The sequence below is a fragment of the Talpa europaea genome (assembly GCF_964194135.1).
Source record: "Talpa europaea genome assembly, chromosome: X".
NCBI lineage: Eukaryota > Metazoa > Chordata > Mammalia > Eulipotyphla > Talpidae > Talpa > Talpa europaea.
The window spans coordinates 84531067-84553738 of NC_140081.1; the positions used below are offsets into that span (position 1 = coordinate 84531067).

Sequence of the window (22672 nt, forward strand, 5' to 3'; positions counted from 1 at the left end):
CCCGCGCTTCTGACTGTACCCAGTGCTTGTATAAACAAAAACAAACAAATAAAATAAATAAATAAATAAAACATGCCTCTATAAAATAAAAATTAAAAAAAAAAGAACGTGCTGCGCACCTCCACCAAAACCTATGCAAGAGAAAGGCAAATTTATTTATTTTTTAAAAAAGATTTATTTACTTATGCATACAAGAGCTGGGGTACAGGCCAGAGATGAGGGGTGTGTGTGTGTGAGAGGATTCACCAGAGACAGAGTGGGGAGCAGAACAGGTGGATCCACTGAAATACACTGCTGAGGGGAACAGTGGGTGAGTCAGGAGAGGTCTGCTGCGCCATGTTGGCTGCTCCCTGGACAGCCCGGGATCGAACTCATGCTGCAGAGGCTGCGGATTGCTTCATAGTGCGGTGTTTAACCCCTTGTGCCACCAGGGAGGCCCCAAAAGGCAGATTTATGAAACAAATAAGCAAACAAAAAGTAGGAGACAGGGTCCTCCATGCTCAGGAAGCATACAATCAAATTGAGAAGACCCAACATACTCCTGAAATGGTCGAAGAACACTGTCATAGAGTAGTGACATGTCCAAGTCAACAAGTGCAAATTACTCTTGAATTCTGAAAAATTATTGCTCGCGATTCTGAGACTTTTCCCCAGGCAAAATACAGTTCTTGACCACAATGTTGTTTTGCATCTTCGTTCTTGCTGTTCTCCTTGCTTAGAATGTCCTTTCTCTCCATTTCCATCTGATGAAATTCTCTCTCTCGCATTTAAGGTCCAGTTCAAAGGTTTCCAATTCCAGGATACCTAGTCCTACTCTGTTGTAACTGATCTGTTGCACTGGAAAATGTCGCTCACCCAGCTCTCCTCCCGAGGATTCCACAAGTCATGCCTCTCCTTCCGCCTGCTTCTCTAGCCCCATCTCTCGTCACCATCAGCTGCGCGCTGGCCCCTAGTGTGTGTGTGAAACTCAAGAACACTTGAGTTTCTCAGATGGCCACAACCCAGGTCCTCGTGTCTTTGCACAGGCCCATTCTCTGGCTGGGACAGTTTGCTTCCCTGGGCTTCTCTGCTTGTCTCCTCCCACTAGAGTTAGTCTTGTTCACCAGGGTATGTTCAATATCTAACATAATGGTTGGGACATAGGACAAGCTCAGTAAATGTTGGCTGAATGAATGACTGTACTACGTCCAGGGATTATGATGGAGTTTTCCTCAGCAAGAGGCAGAATTTTAAGTGAACAGCTGTGTTTCTTCAACTACCATGACTGCAGTGACCTGAATGCTTATGTCCCGCCCCCTTTCCCAGCCCATCCCAATTCATATGTTCAAGTTTCAACTCACACGTGTGATGGTACCAGGGGTAGGACCTTTGGGAGGTGATTAAGACATGAGGACATCTTTCATGTAAAAGGGAATCCAGAGAGTTTTCTTCTTTCTTGCCACCATGTGAGGACACAACCAGAAGACAGCAGTCTGCAACCTGAAAGAGGGCGCTTCCCGGAACCTAACCATGCTGGCACCTGATCTTGACCTTCAAGGTCCCAGAAGTGTGAGAAATAAATGTATGCTGTTTATAAGCCACCCAGTCTATGCTCCTTTGTTACAGCAGCCCAGATGGACGAAGACAGTGACTACTTGCAATGTCTACTCATACACTGAAGCACTTTGCACACAGCATCATGTATAAACATTGTGCTAACATTGTCTGCTTTTAATAAGTGTGTGGGCTTGGACAAGTTTCTTTTTCTTCTTCTTTTTTTATTTATGTAACATGGGTTGACAGCACTGTATATGATTTAGGGGAAAAGGTTCACTCCGCCTCAGATGTCTGTCATCACATCACACCCACCGCTGTAGCCCTCTCCCCCAGACCATTGGGTCCCTCCCACCATTGCTCCCGCTCCACATGCCCCCCCCCTCTAGTGGCCTCCATTCCGTAGTCATATTTAAGTTTCTTAGTCATTCATGTGAGCCTCGATTTCCTTATTGGTAAGATGGATATACGAAGAGCACTGATCTCAGGGTTGTAATGAGGAATAGATGTTCCTACTATCTGGAATGATCTCCCTCCACATCATCCCAGAGCTAGCACTTTCTTCACATTTAAGACTCAGTTCAAACGTGCATCCTCAGAGGCCTTCCCTGACTATTTTTCCCTTCTCCAACTTTTCTCATATCACCTGGTTTTAATTTTTGTTTCGTAGCATTTGTTGCTATCTGAATCTCTTTGTTTACTAGCTCTGCAATCTCTGGGTTCCAGTTTCTAGTCACTGCCATATTCTCGCTGCCTGGAACAGTGCCTGGAATGTAGTAGCACTCCATCAACATTTGTTGAGTACATTTATTTACCCTTTCCCCCCAAGTCTTTGAGAAAAACCAATGGATATCCAAATTTGGGTGAACATTTTCTGATCATCTAAGTGAGGGAAGAAAATTTCTTTCAAATTCCTATTAGTCTGTGATTGAAGCACAAGATCCAGCTCTTGGCGCAGGAATTTGTCATTTAGTTGGAGAGATGTGACTTGAGTGATTCTTAGAACTGTGGGTGGTTTATAAATCACTAGTACTACACTATCTATCTTCCATGGAAGAAAAGTGACACAGTTGTAGATAAAACTAAGTACTGAATTGAGTAGTGCAGCGTGTAAGAGGAATGGGGATACACAGGGAGAGATTCAGTTGGGGAGGGTTTCCTTGGAGGACCTTAAAGAAGATAAGTCATTCTAGAGAAAAGAAATCAGGCACTAATGTTTGTAAAGCACTTAGAACAGTGCCTGGTCCATAGTAAGAGTTACATATATATTTATTGAATAAAATGTCCAACTGATATTTTTATGCCAAGAGAATTTTATTTTTTTCTTACAAAAAGGTATAAAAATATAACAGGCTTTATTTATGAAATTTCCATAGGCTGCTCTTTCTCAGGAGCACTCATAAGAGAACAGCAAAAACAATTTATGAACTCAAAGCAGTAAATGTTATGTACTAACTTTAGAAACAGCATCTTCAGAAGACCCAAACCTGGGGGTCACATGGAATCAATCAGATCATCTGAGTTAAGGCACCAATCCTCAGAAAAATCAACAATGGAAGAAAACTTCTCAGATTCCCTTCCGTGAGCCCCTGCTTGGGCCTGCCCTTCCTCATTTAAGACACAAGGTGGACAATTGCAGTTGGACCGTCGGCTGGGCTGGCACAACTCAAACACATTGTGGCATGTGTCACCATTCTCATCTTTGGTCCCTTCTCCACTGGCTAATTTTGTGGGGCGGGGCTTAGTGAGCCATGGGGACTTTTGGTGGGTAGCACATGACACTGGGATCACTTGTTTGGATGAGGTGCCCTTAGAAATATAGTGCAAATCAGTGCTGTAGAGAACCACATCATAAGAGATGACCTTGGCCTTGATGCCACATTCAGACACACGGTAGGTGAACTGGTAGGCATATGGCTGAACATGGTTGGGAGGACAACCATGGCCCAAGTGTAACTCATGGAAGTGCACATACACATCACTGTTCAATAGGAAAGGGTGTACTGAGACCATCAACCAATCTATAGAGCAAAGCACAGTTATTGAATTTTGTCCAGAACAGACTAAAAACACAGAGGTGAGGGTGATCATCTCTATGTTGCACTTGAAAACTTTCATCCCTGTAGCTGATCAGGCAACACCCCAGGAAGTTTGCTGGTGTGGATTTCTAGAAAACACAAAAGGAAAACCATCTTATTTCCTATCAAAAGTTTAAATACGAGTGTTTCTTTTAAAACAAATGGCTGTCCCTTAAGTGTTAAGGTTAAGACAGTAGAGCACAAAAAATATTCCCATGCAGAAAAGGGAAATATGTACGGTGATGGGTGGAACTTGATAGGGGGAATCCTTTCACAATGTGTAGTAATATCAAATCATGTTGTATACTTTAAATACCTTCTCTGTCAATTATACTTCCATCAGTGGCAAAAAAGGAAAACATTCTTTTGAGGGAGAACTGAATTTTAATTTTGTAACTCACTGTGTCTATGGATAACTTTACTACATGATGTTTTTGATATAAAATACACATCCCTCATATGTAGGATGAGTGTGTACACGGATGGGGGGGCATGTTTTGTGTGCAATACTAACAAGGAAGAAAATAGAATGACTTTTGAGGCAAACACTGAATTAGGAAACAGGAACTTCACTTTACTTCAAGCTGGTAAAACCATCAGCCTTCAGGGCCCCCAGGTTCTCTATGATATCACACTAACAACCCCTTCCTGGTTGCTTTAGGTTGGTTAGCAATGACTTTAAATCAACAAAAGCCTAAGAAGAAATTGTAGTTTATTCTGACAACCAAATATTGAAATTTGGCCCAGTGACTCCCTTAAAATGATCCCATGTCCGACTCAGCTTTCATTTTAATAGTGAAAATAATTCACACAAACAATTCAAGGGCCTAATATTTCGAGGGAAATGTATACACACAAGTGCAGAGTTTTGCTTTTGTTCCCTGTGGCGTCAAATGACCCTGCACATATGAGTTCATCTGATGAATTACTGAGTGCCTACTGTGTGCATGACACTGGGTTAAAAAGCACCCCAAGACATTTCTTTCCTCTCCTGTTCCCAGTTGCAAAACCCAGCTCCTTCTCTTCTTTTGATATTGATGAATTTGCTGCATTTTTTTTTTCATGGAAATCGTGGCCCACTAGGCCACTGGAAAAGCTCACTGGCCTGGATGAAATGCTGTGTTTCTGAGTCAGGGACTTGATTTGATTGGTACAGATGGGGTCCCTGTATCTCCATCCGCTCATTTGAGGGTTTAAAGAGAAGTGTAAGGGCCCATTCAGGCTCAGTCCTTTCTTTTTGTCTCCTGTGGAGTGCTTTTTTTGTTTCTTACAAAGCAAAAACAGAAGCAGCAGCAGCAAACAAACAAACAAACAAACAAACAAAAAAATGGCCCTCTTACCCTTCCAAACAATGAAACAAACAAAATAACACAACAACTACAAAAAACAGTAAATCCTGGTGCCAACTGGTCTTGAATAGAAATGACTCAACAGTTAAATAAACAAACTACTTGCTCCAGCAAGATGCAGGCTATTAGCTGAGGTTCCTTCTGGAAGCTGGGATAGTGGCTCCATGGCTGGGGTGCCATTGGAGACCCCCTATCCTAGCCGGTGGTCTTCCTCCTCTTTCCTTCTTTCTTAACATCATCTCACTGCCTGGACCTATTTGCCTTGAACAAAAACCTCCCCTTTAGAGTAGCCTTTGGAATAGGCCAAGGAAATAATCTTTCGGTTCCATTTTCATTGTTCAAACCCCAAAACTGAGATGTAAGTTTAAAGATTCATTTTGGTCCCTCTATTTCCTTTCCTTCCCTCAAGCATCTTTCCTACACTCCTTCCTCCTCCCACCTCTCACGGAAATCCAGAGTTATAAAAAGCCAGATTCTCAGAGAAACAAGACAGTTGTCCCACAACTAACCACCTCACCACCCCACATCCACTTTTTAAATTACGTTGCACTGAATCAGTCTTGAAGGAAGGGGTTTAGTAACATTGCTGAGTTTGGGGTTTCATTTAGTACAAATCCCCATACTCAGACAGAACAGAATCTGTTTCCTCTGATCTTCTTATAGCCAGGAACAGATCGCCACAGGATGTGAGCACTAACGAAGACGCCTGTATGTGTGGCCAGCACACTTTTGGGCTAAGATCGGACTTAAAAGTGACATCAGTGGGCCCCGTGCTGGAGACTGCGTCTCTGAAGACGACAAGGAGGAGGTGGGAGAGTAGGAAGAGATCAGAAGCAACCTGCAAAGGAGCTTGCTAAGGCCTAGCTCCACATCACACTTCCAGAGCGACTCCTTTTCCTGAGTGCAGGCCATAGGAAGTGAGCAGCTGCCCTTCCTTGCTGCCCCTGCTGCCTGCAATTCCCAGGCAAGGAGAGAGAGAGAGAGAAAGGGGTGGAGGGGCTCTAAGTTGCTCACAACACAGTGTGAATTCATCAAATCTGTTTTCTCTAACATCTAGCTGAGATGTGCTGGCAGAACGGGATCTTGGACAGGAGAGGGAGAGGGTAGACTTGGATTGCTGGGGGCAGAGGAGAAAGAAGGCTAGAGATGGGAAGGGGGTGCCAGAAGAGAGGGTTGTGCAGGGGTGCCAGACTAAAGGTATTTTTAGCCTTAGTTGGGGCTGTGCACAGCATCCTGGGAACTATGGACAGATTTTTACTTAAAACCTCCCAAATCTGCCAAGCTAAGGGGAATTGAGGACTGGGGAGGAAACCAATGCGCAGAAGAGAGCGCTCACCTTGGCACTAGGGTCCAGGTTGTCACAGAGGTGGCTGGGTGACTAGAAAGCAGGTCTCAGGGCTTGCAGGACCACAGCCCATTTTGGACTTGATTGCAAATTATCCCTGTGGTGTTCCAGAAGCTGTGGGCTTAAGTGCATTTGTATAGCCAAGCATGGCTCAGCTATTGGTACATACCGTTCTGAACCGAGCTATAGAGAGTCCAGCAGAAGCAGAGCTGCTAATGACACCTGGATGCAAAATGTTTGCTTTGCTGGAAGCTACAGAGCACAGTGGCTTTCTGTTTTTCTCAATGGGGCTTCTGCTTATACATTTTCCATTAGTTCCTTTAACAGAGTTTTCCTCCTTCCATTTCTTTTTTTTAAGAACTCCTTAATAATAATATTTCTTTTTTATGTTATTTTATATATAATCGTAATTCTTCATGAATCCTTAATGTCTTTTTAAAAATCATGAAACATTTCATACCAGGAAAGAAAGCTCTAGTTCTTAATGTCTTGCAAGAAAGAGACTGAATGTTGCTCTAGATGCAGGGCATTTTTTAAAAAAGACAAAAGCTGAGAAAGTTCAAATTAGTTTTGCGATGTTGGCGAGTGGACTGAGAAGCGCAACACACATCTCCTTGAAAGCAGACAGGGTTTTCCTTCCCCGTCTCCTCTGATGCCGTTAGAGACACATGTGTACCTCTGCATGGGGACTGGGGAGGGGAATTAGCTCAATATTTCCACGTCTGGTTTTGGAACGGTTTGGAGAAAGAGCTCACTCCATAGGCTCCTGGAAGCTTTTTGGGTCGACAGTTATTTATTTTTAAAATTCAGTATGCTCATGACAGCATAGTTATCATTTGTATATTGTTTTCCCAGAATCTTGTTGTCAAAACAAAAGGAAACAGGGGAAAAGGAAACTCCAGAGCAGTATGCAATTATCTCAGGGAAATATAACTGTCAGGGATTTGATTTGCAGCAAAGTGTGTTCACTCTCTTGCAGCTGATTTGAAGAAAAATGGAATCTGAGTTGGAATAAAGCTTCTTTGACAAAACAAGAATGCAAAAAGGAAACAAGAATCTGAGCACTTTGTGAACTCTTTAGTTTAGAAATTCAAATAGTTACCTTCTGACTTTGCTCTGGCAAAAAGCTCAGGGTTTGGGAACCCTTTTACAGGGAGGTTCTTTTTAAAATCCAGTTTTAAAGAATTACTTGGCTCACTGCTCTCAAAGAAAGTCGGGCTTGTGATTATACTAATGATGTCAAAGGTACATTAAAGTGCGTTAGAAAATGAAATAACTGCTTTTGTAGAACTTATATTCAAAGAACCTGGGTCCGGTTCAGTTTTCCAGCCTCCTGAAGCACAGGGTAAAAGTAACCGCACGTTATTCATCATTTCTTGTGGAAGAAGAATTATGAACTGCTAATGCTTAACAGTGTCCATTTTCTCAGCAGAGGAAAACACCTTGACTCAAGCCTAGAAATGGCTTCATTAAAATTCAACTAAAAAGTAGTCATTAAAAAATGGTTTTTTTTTTCTGATTTTAAAAGTAACTGTAGAAAAACTGGGAGATATAGAAAAGAAAAAAGAAAACACTCCTTAACCTTAAAAGCCATTGTTAAGTTGTGTGACTTGATGTATTACTAGTTTAGTTGTGGGGGGTTGGTGGGAGAAGTATATACATATATATGATCCAAAGTCATTTCTGGAAGAAAAAAAAAGCAAGCCTTTTTGAAAGCTGTTTTTAATTTTTGACATTGAATTTGAAAGCAATCAAAGCATTATTATTGTTTGGGCCATCTGGTTTTGTTCTTATAATCTGTTAAGCTATCAAGCATAGTTTAAATGTCACGGTTCATCTCGTGCACAAATAAAGGTTGCGAAATCCATAAGCATCCAAGCTCCTTGTTAGAGAGAGGTTTTTTTGGTGTTCCCCCCCCCACACACACACACAAATGGGGTGAATAAAGGTGAGCAGGCTGATGCGAGCTCTAAGTGGAATCCGGTCACGCACTGAAGATGCGACATCCCCTGATGGGACAGTATTTCCCAGTGAGTCCCCAAAACTCAGTGTTAGTGGAAATGGCAACTATCAGGCCGGGAACGCCTTCCCTTACTGGCCGAGAAGCTGAGTTAGGGTCATTTTAAAACTGAACGAAGGGATGTGTTTCATCATTTCCATAAAATGTAAGGAAAATCCCAAACGCCTGCCCCTAATTCAGTTTATGTTTTAATTTAATAATTTATTTGAGTTTGATTTTTCAGAAAACTACACCCTTTGCCACAAAGCCCCAGAGTCCCTTCTCATTTTAAAAGACAAGGTAAGTTTGTGTCTGCGCCGAGCTCCCCCCTGCACCGCCGCATGGCCGCCTTTTTCACCCGGGAATGGTCTCTGGAGGTCTGCCCGAGCCAGAGAGGCCAGGGCGCCCCAGATGATTTCCGGGTGTTCCCATCAGAAGCCAACGGCTTGAATCAGATGCTCCTTCAAGGGTTTCGCCACCTCTTTGATACACCTGTGTCAATAAAGGAGGGCTCTAGAGGCTTCCCAAAAAATGCTCAGGCACATTCCTCTCTCCTTTTCAAAAGTGGGCTTTCTGGGCACTGCTTTTCTTAACGCGAGGAGCAAGTATAACGGCCCAAGTGAAGGGTGGCTCCAGTCCAAATCAAACCACAGTTGACTTTACAGGCTGTTTGGCTGATTTTTCACTGACTTGACCAATATGCATCTTCAGATCCCAAGCGACCTTGTGCGCGCTCTGCCCAGAGGGTTGCCCTCGGTGCCCGCGCGCACATGCTCGCCCCCGACAGAAGCCATTCGCGCACCCTTGGCCTCTGACACGTGGCGGAGCTGCCTTCAGTGGGAAGACTGTTGGTCACTGTTGGGGAGCCTACAGTTTGTGAGGCATGTGTGCAGAGAAAGATGGTCACTGTGATAAGGGAATGGCGGGAAGAGGAAGGCCCTGCCCGCACGTGCACAGGGAGTGGGGCGGGGCCCCTCTGAGAAAGAAAAGCCACACTGTTTCCCGCGGCTGCCGGGATCGCTACCATTGTTTCCCATTCCTTCATTCTCGGACGATAAATTCTGGAAGGAACTGGGTCTCTGGCTACCACAGTGTCTGGTATGTGCTAGGTAAATTTTTTTTGAAAGGAAGAATCCATGAACCCTCACCAGAAATCACCACCTGCCCCTGCTTCCCTGTCCAGCCCCCCGGGGACTTAGTTTGGTTCCATGCCAGGCACCCTTCTCCACCCCTTCCCCAAACTCCCAGTTGAAGACCTCTGACAACAGTGAAGACTTGCTGGGCAGGGAGTGCAGGACCCAGTCTAGGGTCCTGGCCACTTGCCCACCGCCTGCCTACTGGCTCCCTGATGCTGGGAGCTCTGTGCCTGCCAGACTCCAAGGTGCTCTAGCCCTCTCAGCGGCTCTTAAGCTGCCACTCCAAAGGAGCCAGCACTCCTGTGCTAACGCCCACCCTGTCACTGTCCTCCTCTTCTCTGTCAAGCCACTGAACACAACCTGTGTCAGCCTGCCAGGATTCAGTCGCAGATTCACAAGCAACCCCCACTGTCCTGGGCGCAGGCAAGCAAAATAAGGCAACCTCTTGACAGAAACCAAGGTCAAGCTCTCCTCTGGTCTGGCCTTTACTGAGGCAGAAAGCAGAAGGCCCCAGATCCAGAAATCTCAGGTCCACGAGACACTCAAGAGTGACAGGGTATCTGAAAGAGGTTTTCTGGGGCCACAGGGTTGACTGAGATGAACGGACGCTGTTCCTTGAAGTTGCCTGGGGAAGGCTTCCCTTGCTGAGAAGGCAGAACCTGAACCTCGAGTGCACCCCCCCCCCCCCCAGAGCACATCCATCTGGGTGTCCACTGGCAGCTCCGAGCACAGAGGTGGAAATGAAAGAACCTCCAGGGTTCCCGGGGCCTCGGAGGCCGGATGGGTGAAGTCTTCCTGCACAAGCTGACCCTTGGCTCATTTTGGGCTCTCGGCTCTGCCAGTCTGGACTGAGAGAGCTCCAGGCCCTCTTCAGGGGTGTCTTTCAGTGTCCCTCAGCCTGACCGCTCCCCCAGATGTTTTGAAGTTGACCCTATCTTCACCTACGCTATTGTATTTCACTGGTAAATAAATATCATTCTCCATTTCTCTCAAAGGTTTGACTTTGGCTGTGCTAGCACCACATCCTAGCAATATCAAAATACTTGGGCAGAGGGCCTCCCCGGTGGCGCAGCAGTTGAGCGCTGGGTTGCGAAGCTGCCCGCGGCCTCTGCGGCCTCTGCGGCGCCAGTTCGATCCCCGGCTGCTCCCCGGCAACCAGAGGAGGGTCCTACATGGCATGCAGACCTCTCCTGCCACCCGCTGCTCCCCTCAGCAGTGTACTTCGGTCCTTCTGCCTGCTCTGCTCCCCGCTCTGACTCTGGTGAATTCTCTCACCCTCCCGCGCTTCTGACAGTACCCAGTGCATGTATAAACAAACAAACAAACAAATAAATAAATAAATAACATGCCTCTATTAAAAAAAAATTAAAAAAAAATACTTGGGCAGAGTGTCAGCTTGCTACCTTCTCCATGCAATTAGTATCCGGTAAAAATATATACATAATAGGTTAAACTTGTATTCATGATTTGTATATTTTAATACATAATATTTAAAATAAATCTATAATGTTTAAAAGAAATATAAACGCTGACCCATTATATTATTGTATCTGATAATATAGACACATGTGCTACATAATACTATTAAAAGATATATTAATCAATGGAGGAGGTCCCCTCTAAGGGGCAATCTCTTTCCCTTAACAAAGAATATAGGACGCCATCCTGAAATTTTCCTCATGGGTCAAGATTTTGGACTTATATCATTTGACTGCAAATACATGTATTTATAGGTTAAATTGTGTCCTCCCCCCAAAAAGACATTGAAGCCCTAACCTTCAGTAACTTGGAATGTGTGACCTGATTTGGAAATAGTCTTTACAGAGATAATCAAATTAAAACAAGGTCATTAGGGTGGGCTCTAATCCAAAACAACTGATGTGCGTATAAACAGGGGAAACTTGGGCCTAGAGACTTCACAGAGGGAAGACAAAGACACATAGAAAGAAGACAGCCATGTGACAGCCATAGGGCGATGTACTTACAAGTCAAAGAATGTCAAAGATTGGCAGAAAATACCAGAAGCAGAGCCAGGTCCTGCTAACACCTTGATCTTGGGCTTCTATCTTCCCAAGCTGCAAGAGAACAAATTTCTGTTTTTTTAAGTCACCCCATTTTTGGTACTTTGTACAGCAACCCCAACAAACTAATAATATTTTCCCAACAAATTGAACAGACACTCATGCCTCCTTTCAGAGAGAGGAGCTTGCAAATACTAGCAATCTGACTCTAGCTCTTGCTACAGCCCCAAACTCTAAAAGTTGTCCAAAAATGTGTGGAGACAGCTGGTGTGGAACTGAGTTGCCTGGTTCCCTGCAGGCATTCAGGTAGAGGCTAGTGGGTCACTTGCCAAGATGGCTGGAAGGGAAATTCTTGTCCTATGCGAGAGGCTAGATTAGAGGGTCTTCAAAGTTCTTTCACAGAGTGCCATGTGTGTTCAATGCATATGTTCATAATACATGATCATAATTCATAATGTGTCCATAATTGTGTCTCATAATGTGCTCGTAATTAGTGCATGCATGATGAACACATGCATAGAGGAACACACACAGGCACGCAGAGCTTATTTAGATAGGTCTTCCTGACATACAGAAGATTATATAATATCAGGGGTTGGATATTATACCCCTCAACCAGGTTTTCCTTGTGACTGGAGCGTGTGGTCTTGGTGGCAATTGCCGCCATGATATAGAAGAACATACTCAGAATGGGGCTTACTATCCAGCTGTCAGGAATGGGGCGATGTGGCTTTTCTGAGCAGCATAATCTCTTAAAATCCCGCCCTGGGTGTTTGCTTTACAACGACCACCCGTGGAGGCCGCAGCGCAGCTATGGATAAGTGTTCCAGTATATAGTCTCCATCTCAGCTGGGAAGCTGTAGTAACAACGGCTTTTTCTGTTTATGCGCCTTTGCAATATTTTAAGCAATTGCAGAAGCCAAGGATTTTTAAAAAGTTTGTTTGAACGTAGGTCACTTATGGCAGTAAATCTCAAAAATATTGCATTCTCCTCCTAAATTTGGATATCTTTGATGCATATCGAAATCCCCTTTGCCCCTTAGAGTACACGTTCTCTGTTCTCTTCCTTCATTCTCACAGTCCTCCATCAGGGTCCCTTCCGGGGACCAGAAGGGCAGCGAGCCTTGGCCAAGATCAAGTCGATTTGGTCTTCAGGCCTTTCCACCAGCCTGCCTGGCTTCTCTCCCCCTGTACAACGCACACAAAAGTGCAAGATATTATCATGAGTTAATCATTGTCGGGAGGAAGGGAAAGTCCTGGAGTGGCCTGACCTCTGGACTACTGCTCCAAGATACACGGAGACTTCTGCTCCAGTGTCATGGCCCAGTTATTTAGGAAAGGGAGCAGAATTGACTTTCAAACCCAGCCCAGGGAGCTGAGCAAACCAGAAAATCAGGGAGCTCTGGGAGCAACTTCCCACAGCTGGGCAAAGCTGAGAGAAGTTCTAAGAGAGCAAATGGCAGTGAGGGGAAGGGACCAAACCTTGTAGAATAGCTCAAGATTGGAAAACGACGAGAGGGAGAACGGAAGATGCACAGACTGGAGAGGGCAGGCCAGTTAGCCACCAGCCGAGCACGTGTTTGTGCTCTTGTCCCCTCACACTTTCTAAAAGATTTCTTTTTTTTAAATTATGTTTAATGTTTTTCAGAGTTTTATTTTTTATTTTTTTTAAAGATTTTTATTCTTATTTATTTATACAAGCACTGGGTACAGTCAGAAGCGCGGGAGGGTGAGAGGATTCACCAGAGCCAGAGCGGGGAGCAGAACAGGCAGACCGATGAAAGACACTGCTGAGAGGAGCAGTGGGCGTGGCAGGAGAGGTCTGTCACGCCATGTGGGAGCCCCGCTGGGGGCCAGGGATCGAACCCGCGCTGCAGAGGCTGCGGGCAGCTTCGCAGCCCAGCGCTCAACCGCTGCGCCACCAGGGGAGGCCCTCTAAAAGATTTCTTTGGACGCCTAGGTTATGGGAACAAAGACAGAAACTGAGTTCACCCATTAGCCAGGTCATTTGTCAGAGGCAACTGCCGAACTGTGGAAACTGAAATTCCCCTGAAGAAGGAAGGAGGAAACGAACATGTATTTACCGAGACACCGTGTTAAGGGGCTTTACGCACAACACGTCCTCTAATCCTCCCAGCAGTCCTGCATGGCACATATTATGAACAGCCCCACTTTACAGAAGAAGAAACTGAGACCAGAAAGGTTAGGGGACTCACTAAAGACATAACAGAGGTGGAAGTATCTGCCATACTCACGAAGCTCCCACAATTCTTTCTAGTATGTGCCAATGCTGAGAAAGTAAACACGGGAAGGCGTTTTTAAAAAGGACATAAAACAGAGGCATAGATGGTTTATGAGGGATCAGAATCTAGGGTGATGGGGAGTTGGAGAAATTAATAGCTTTTCATGCAGGGGAAATCGAGAACAGTAAATGGGAGACAGAAATTCAGAGGCACTTAGAGAAGATAATTCTGGATCCCTGTTTCTATTTTATCACTCCTTATATTTTAGGCTTCTTGAGAGCGAGCAGTCATTCCTGATTTCAATGTAGCACATTTATTCCCTGAGCTGCGCGCAAACCCAGAACATAATGGCCCTCAGCACACACTGTATATTCAGGCCTTCCTGATCTATTTTGACAAGGTTGTAATTTGCATGGCTTCTGTACAAAGCCACCAAATATGGTGACCCCAGCTATGAATAATGGCCTGCAAGCTCACCCAATAAATCTTTCTGAATGGGAAAAAGGGGACCACGCATTCTCAAGCTCTCACATTTGTTCACAAGCTGAGACTCACATATCCCTAATTCTACCCCAAGGACAGAGAGGGTGTCTCGTTCTGATTTCATCGTGTTCGTAAAAAGAATGCTGGACTTCATGTACCCATCTTGGTTGTTTGTGAAGCTCCTGGCAGAGCTTGGGTGGGAGAGTGGAGTGGGATACAGATTGCTGAATTGTCAAATTAGCAATATTCATGATATTCATGAATACCATGTTCTAAACAACCAGAACCAGGCAGCCCAACACTGGGTTTTCATAAACATTTTAGGGCTCACTGCTTTGTTTTTTTTTTTAAAGAACCCACTTAGTGAGTCTAGAGAAAGCAGCAAGGCTGGGGTGTCTCCCCTCCTGGTGAAAGCCATTTGTGTGAGAGATGCTCGAGAAAGGAATTGAGCTTATTTCCCCATATAATACCATTTGGCATTGTCTCAGACTCTTTATGAAGAATCTTATGTTGTTTGAGCCATGTCCTGGCCCATAATGAGAGTTGAACAACTGTGGCACCCACCTGTTAGAAATCAAGACTCGGGTATTAAGCCAGCAGCAGTGACCCATTAGGAGGCCGGGCCACTTAGCATGGAGAGCGAACCTCCCCTGAACCAGGGATTAACTTGTTCACATGGGGACAATAACGGAAGCAGGTGCTCATTCTATGGGTTGTTCTGAGTAATTTTCCTGACTGCTGAGAGGTGGAAGCTGAAATAGAATAAGTCCTCAAAGGGCATGACCCCAGACAGGGGATTGGGAGATAAGGGAGACAGTCCTTGTTCTTTGCTTCCTTGGAAAATGGAAAGAGAAACTTTTGGGCACAAAATGGCAGCTGCCCTGGCTCTTTGGTAGTTGAACTACAGAACTAGAGGGAGAAAGAGCTGCTTAAAGAAATACAATGGATTGTATTTATCAAGGGATATGGTAATTCATAACACAACCCTCAGAGGGAATGTATATTTAAATTCCTAGCCTCTAAATAAATATTTTCAAAATGGTCACCTTTTCGTTATTTATAAAACACACTGATTTTCAGGGAGCAGGACTTCTCTTTGAGCCTTCCTTTTAGAGACTTTGCTTGTGGGAGATTATAGACCTGGAGGGAATTTGAAGTAGCATTTATTATTTCTAAATTCAAGGATTTATAGTTTCGCTTTGTCTTAAGATCCCTCAAATCATATAAGTCATATAACAGTGACTGGAAATTTGGGGCTAGGAATATTTTTGTTCTGACTGCTCCTTCTGGACATGGCCTGGGGGTTTCCAGGTTTTGCTAACTGGATATTGGGGATAATGAGGGTCTTGGTGAGGAGGTTATGAGGTAGACAATGACTTAACTCACTGGAGAGGACAGAAATGGGTAATATTTATATGGACAGAAAAGGGTGTGAAGAAAGTCTGGAGAAAGACTTTTGAAAGTTATTGAGGTTTCTCAAAATATTAAAAATAGATCTAAGGATACACCAATTCCATTCCTAGGTGTCTACCTAAAGAATGTAAAATACTAATTTGAAGGGATATATGCACTCCTATGTTTATTACAGTGTTATTTACAATATCCAACACTTGGAAACAACTCATATGCCTGAGGACTGATGAGTGGAATAAGAAGATGTGGTATATCTATCCCCAGCGGAATACTACTCAGCTATAAAAAAGATAAACGCATGCCATTTGTGACAATGTGGATGGAACTGGAGGGGATTAGCCTCAGTGAAATAAGTCAGAAGGAGAAAGACAAATACCTATTGCTTTCACTCATATGTAGAAAATAAAGAAACAAAAGAAAGGGTCAGTCAAAACCAAAACAAAACAAACCCTAGAAATCTGACTATCAAATTGATGCTACCAGAAGAGGAGGGGGAGGGTAGGGAGCAAAACATAGAGGGGGCCCAATGGACTACGGTGGAAGACTACTGGTGCCTTAGAGGTGGGTGTGGTGTGGTGACATACAGCTGAAGAGGCTTGATTCTATACCCCTAAACATATACAGTGCAGTAAACCAATGTTACCTTAATAAAAATAATACAAGGAGATAAAAAAGCAGTCGCAGCAGCTGGGACGAGAGAAGCAGGGGTTTCTGAGCAGCAACTCTGTAAAGTCACTATTGCATCTGCTGAACATTTCTGATTTATTTATTTGAGTCTCTTCTCTTTTTTCGTTAGTGAGTCTGGCCAAAGGTTTGCCAATTTTGTTGATTTTTTTTTTTCCAAAAAATCAGCTCTGGTGGATGTAGTATGGTAACATACATCTGAAGAAGTACGAGCCTACTCCTCTGGATCATATATACTGTTGTAAATAAACAACTCCCTTAATAAAAATATCCAATTTTTAAAAAGGAAGAAAATAATGAGGTCCTGGAGGGCTTAAGGCAGGATAGTCTGGTTGCCAAGTGGTTGTGATATGTCAGAGAGACCTGGAATGAAACTACTTTGTTTTTGCAGCTGTGTGACCTTGGGCATGTTACTTTCTCAGTGTTGTTTTTGTCCTTAAATGAGGACAAAAACAACAACAATAATAATAATTCATAGGTTATTGTGATGATTAGTGAGACCACAAGTATAAAGCAGTTTAGTGTAGTTCCTGACCTAGAAGTGCTCAGTGAATATTAGCTGCTATTAGCACGATTACTGTTGAATACAGAGACTCAACTCCCCACAGAAACAGGGCTCCGAGTGCCTTTTTGAAGCTCCTAGCCTATTTTTGTGCTTACACCTAAACCACAACTGAGCTTGGAAAATGCCAGGGCATTGGAAAACTAAGCTTGAAGTGGGGCTTTGTCACTTCTTCGTTGTGTGACCTTGGGTAAGTCACTTCCCCCTCCGGGCCTCAGTTTCCTCATCTAAAATGGGGCCAGTTATAAGAACTACCTCATAGGGTCGGAGGGGTGAATGAGGTCTGAGAAACTGCACGTCCAGGGCCTGGCACAGAGCAAGTACCTGATAAATGGGAGCTATAGAATAGGCTCGGGCAGACAGCCTGGCTGCAGGGCTCCTTCCGCCCCCACCTCCCTCCTCCCGCTTGTTAGTTTCAACTGGAGTCCCATCAATCTGCCACTCTCCTGGGGGATTGCCGGAAATTCCTGGCGCAGATGTCTCCTACAGGGATGAATTTTGGATATTCCTCCATCCACCCCTGTTACCACTGAATTACGGGGAGAGAGAGGAGAGAAGACCCATTGAGAGGGAGAGGAGCAAACAAACGTCTTCTGTATGCCCCTGCCCTGGTCAGCCCAGGCTTATGCCTGAAATAGGTGTTCGGTAAATACTTGAGGAATGTACGTACAGATGAATGAAAAAAGAGAGACGGCGGGCAGGCAGCCGGGAAGGGAGAGAGAGAAGTGAGTCACCACAAAATTTTCCTGACGATGCCCCCACAGCACCTCGCTATGTTAGGGTCTTCCCACTTCTTTGCTTCATCTAACACAGTTCACACGAAATACCCCGAAACCCCCCTCATCGATACCCATACAGAAGCTTGGGAGTGTGGATCAGGGCTCCCCACTTGGGGTTCAGAGCCCCCGGATCTCTAGAGGTAGGCAGGTAACAGCTTCATTCCAGTGCTGGTGTTGGGAAGCTCCTCAAGGATACCCAGATATAATCCCACCCGTCATTGTGAGAGCCCCTTCTTCTTGTGACCAAGCAGTGGGGTGGCAGATGACAGATCCATAGTCCTTGTCCATTTTTTATGCCACCCCTGAAAGCAACGTGAGGACCAGCTTTTGCCATGGGTTGTGTACTAATGGGTGAAGACACCTGTACACATACGTGTCTCCACACGTGCCTGGGCACGCCAGCTGACCACATTGGGATGGAGGCCGGGGACAATGCTGTCCCTGGGCAACACTTTGAAGCCCTAAGTGCCATGGCCTCTCGGTGTCTTTCATGAGCTTAACTTGCATTCTGACATTTGTTTCAAATAAGGTTTCCTTCATAAAAATACCACTTAAGGACACACATGTAGAATGTGCATTTGGCTGTTCCTGGGTGTTAAATATTTTATTTGATGTGCTGATTTTCAAACTCCATTGTTGGAGAATTAATATACATTTAACTGCCTGTGTGACATCCTCTCACCACAGAAGCAAAAGTGATTCGGATTACCTCTAGCTCCCTGCATCCCCCAGAGAGTGCCCAGCTTCGATTTCACACCCTATTCCTTCACACCCACAAATGCTGCACGTGACATGTAAAAAAACAGGCAAAACATCTCCATAAAAATTACAAAACAGCAAGGAAATGGGAAAAGAGTGTGAGAATTCCAACCTATGTGTTATGATCAAAAGAAAAAGTATATTGGGCCTCCCCGGTGGCACAGTGGTTGAGGGCTGGGTTGCGAAGCTGCCCGCAGCTTCTGCAGCACCGGTTCCATCCCCGGCTGCCGGGCGGGCGAGGGTCCCACATGGCGCACAGACCCCTCCTGCTGTGCCTGCTGCTCCCCTCAGCAGTGTACTTCGTCAGTCTGCCTGTTCTGTTCCCCGCTCTGGCTCTGGTGAATTCTCTCACCCTCCTGTGCTTCTGACTGTACCCAGTGCTTGTGTAAATAAATAAATAAATCTTTAAAAAAAAAAAAAAAGAAAAAGTATATTGTAAAGAGAACCATAAAGCCCTTTCCTTCTAACACATGGTATTTCTTGGTTGCTTGCATATTTGCATCATCTTCAGCTCAGTCTTGTTCTTGGGGTCTGACTAGTAAGCTTTTGTTTCTATCTATGCCACGCATACTGAGAGTGAGGGGCATCTAGAAGTGACCCTTTGATTGCTAAAATAAAAAAATGTGGGTGAAAACAGAGCTGACTTCCATTGTGGCCAGTTTCGGCTAGTGGGCAGCGCATGAGCCCTGGGACATGTGGCAGGGACCCTGAGGTGGGTGTAATTTTGGCCCAGTGGCAGCTGGCTGCACACCTGCTGTGGAGCAGCTGCAGGACGGCACTGCTCCTCTGGAGGCTAGAACACAGAGCGGGGCTTCTGCACGCAACTGTTCAAATTGACCTGACCCCAGCTTGAATCCTATCCCTTGGTATATGTTACCAGCTTGTGTTTTGACCTCAGATGCACAAAAGTGGGGGAGGAACCAGGGGCTCCAAGCAGGACCCCGGCCTACTTCCTGAGTCACAGCATTATTGGGGAGATTTTAAGACCCCAAGGTGGTAATTCCTATTTGACCTCCTACCCCATCAATACAACGTTTTGATGGAATTTTGTGTTGAGAATCAACAGGGGCTCTCATTTAAAGTTAAAAATGTCCTTTCATAACTGTTGGAAAGAAGGTTTGTACACATAGAGAATATCTAGGATTTGTCCATTTCTGTAAAAAACGAAACAAAACAAAAAAACCCTTGCTGACTCTAGATCTTGTGCTCTGTAAATAATTTCTGGGTTTAAGAAGACCAACAACTTGAATTTTTCTGTCCCACTGCCCACTGTGCTTCTGAAAGCCACAGCATGGGGGAGGAGAGTAAGGAGGCATCCTCGAGGGAGGACATGACAAATGGATCCAAGCAGACATATTTATTTAGTCAACAAGCTCATCATCTTGTAAATTTTAAAATGCACCGCAAGCAAATGCGAGCACAGGCTTCATTGGAAAAAATGTACAGCATTGATGGCCTCCCTGGTGGCACAAGGGGTTAAGTCTCAGCACTGTGAAGTTGTCCGCAGCCCCTGCAGCATGAGTTGGGTCCCCGGCCAGGGAGCTACCTACATGGTACAGCAGACCTCCCCTGGCTCGCCCGCTGCTCCCCTCAGCAGTGTATTTCAGTCAGTCTGCCTGTTCTGCTCCCCACTCTATCTCTGGTGAATCCTCTCATCCCCCACACTTCTGGCCTACACCCCAGCTCTTGTATGCATAAATAAATAAAAATAAATCTTTAAAAAAATGTACAGCATTGCCCTTCAAGATATCTGCTAATTGTAGAAGGTGAGAGCCACATTCCACCCAGGTGCACAGCCCAATGTCTGCTCATTTGGGAACAAAGTCTCAGCTGTTTAACCTGAGGGCCCACAAAGCAAGTTGGGCTGTGAAAAGGAGAGTGGCTGGATAAGGATGGCAGCCAGGACCCTCATTTCCCATGGAATTCAAGGTCAACTTGCCATTTGCTCCCTGTCCCGCCCCTCTTTGTCTGCGCTAACATTTAGTGAGCTGAACAACATGCCAAGTGCTGAGCTCAGGGCTTTCCAGGCCTGGCTTCATTTAGTCCTCATCACAGTCTTCTGTGGGCACTGTTGTCAGCCTCATGTTAGAGAGAAGGAAAGCAAGGCCCGCGAGGTTTAGATGACTTGCACACACTGGTCACCTCCTAGTCAGGCGAGCTGACTCCAGACCTGGGTTCCCCCTCCATACACCCCAACCGGAAATTCTGTCCTGAAGCCTCCCTTTCCAGATCTTGTTAGGAGATGCTCCAGGAGGGTTATACTTTAAATCCCTCAGTTCTCCTGAACAATCTCATGAAGAGAGGGCCCCGGCACAGCAAAGGGAGAGCAGCAAAGGGGGAGCATCATCATCAGCAAGATGCTTCCCAATTCTCTTTTTTCTCTCAGTTCATTCAAGTTCTATATTCGGGCACCATCAGGTTATTTATGGGAACTGCTCGGTCTCAGTGTGGCAGGGTGGGGAGGGGATGGGCATTAAAATCAATGTGGTTGTCCTTTCCTCCTCCCTTCTTAACCTCCAAGCTATAAAAAGGGACAGGTTTCAACGAGAATAAAGTGACTGTCAACATATTTCTTGTTTTTATGAACTGGTACAGTTTCTCCCCTGCCTAAAAATTGTGGTTGAACCTAGAAGAGACCAATTTATAAGGTTCTGGGGCTTGTATTCTCTTTCAGAGTTCTTTGAATAAAGTTCACCTACAAAAAACTATGCACATAGGGAAGAATTATGAAATGCCCTTCAATAGATTTTTTGATTATGATTAGATTAGACACCTCCTATTTTGCTGAAAACTATTCCTACCTGAAATCTCAGTAATATTTGTATCTTGCATACTTTTTTTTCTATAACCTTCTCCCCTGTTCTGTGTGTGCTGGAGTTAGACCCTTAGTAGGACACATAGGGGGTTTTGGGAAAATGTGGGTGTTTGGTGATAGTCAATTGCTTGTGGGTAAAGGACCACTCCTAGAGATAGGAAGCATGGAAACCAAACAAGAGTGGAGTAGACACAGCCCAGGATGGGTGTGGGGTGAAGGTACTGTGAAAAAATGACCTGACCTTCAAAAAGATAACTGTACCCCTATGTTTATTGCAGCAAAATTCACAATAGCAAAGATATGGAAACAACCTAGCATGGATAAAGATGATGTGGTATGTATACATATACAATGGAATACTACACAGCAACAAAAAAAGATGAAATCCCGCTGTTTTCAACAACATGGGTGGAACTTGAAGGTGTTATGCTAAGTGAAATAAATTAGGAGAAAGACAAACACCATATGATCTCGCTCTTGAGTAGAAGACAAAGAAATAAAGTGAATGAACAAACAAAACACAATAAAGGTCTTGTCAGATCTGGACAACAGAATAGTGGTCACAGGAGGGGGAGGGAGAAGAGGTGGGTGAAAATGGTGGAGGAGGCTAATATTAGGGTGGTGGATGGAAACTAGACTTTCAGTAGAAATCAATCACCGTGTAGCACATACAGGTGCCAAACTATAACGCTGTACATCTGAAACCCATACAGAGTTGTAAACCAAGGCTACTTCAGTACAAAATTAAGAAAGTAAACAAATGATCTGCTCAGAGTATGATTAGCAAAGGGAGTGGGAAGCCTAAAGAATACTCAAGGATGTAGAAAGCAAAGGCTGGAGGAAGTGAAAAGAAACTTGGGATGAATTAATTCAAGAGCAGCAGAAAGCAGAAGTGCAGCTTAGGAAGAAGTTGCCATAAGTCAGGGACCCGGGGAGAAAAGCTAATTCAAGCAACGTGGAAACAAGGGAGGGTTGAGCAACAGCTCTGGTGTCAGGTGGCCAGGAGGAGAGCAGTGTTCATTGTAAATCAGGGACTTAATGTGGAACTCAGCCAGCAAGGACCTGTTTCCCCTAAGGGACTGAGGTGAGGATTGTGGGGGAGCCTAGGGGGCCTGGGGCTGAATCACGGTATATTGAGAAGAAAAGGCAAGTTTATGTGTTAAAGGCTAAACAGGTTGGACTTGTCCCTGAAATGTACTGATGTGTAACATCTGCACACACACCCCGATTCCTCCCCTTGGAGGAATCTGTGCTTCCTTACTGGCAGGCGGGGAGGGCACTGATGTGAGTGACAGAGAGTGGAAAGCGTGGAGAAGCATCTGGGCCCTAAGGTCAAAGTCTAAAGGAGAGTCTCCTCTCAAATCCGTTGTGCTCTCCCACTCAGTTTTCCTCATGGGAGAAGTGAACGTAGGCAATGGAAACCCTAATTTTGGACGCGTACCTGTCCTTGATTAGCCCGGGCGAGCACCAGCA

The 22672-nt window shown here is 44.9% G+C and overlaps 1 protein-coding gene across 1 annotated transcript; it reads right to left on the reverse strand.

The window, feature by feature from the left end:
• Positions 1–3027: 3027 nt before the first annotated feature.
• Positions 3028–3651, reverse strand: PLAC1 (placenta enriched 1; the record flags this gene model as incomplete). The annotated part of the gene is made up of 1 exon (XM_084259025.1): positions 3028–3651. One exon carries the CDS (start codon positions 3649–3651, stop codon positions 3028–3030), a length of 624 nt encoding a protein of 207 aa, XP_084115151.1.
• Positions 3652–22672: the final 19021 nt, after the last annotated feature.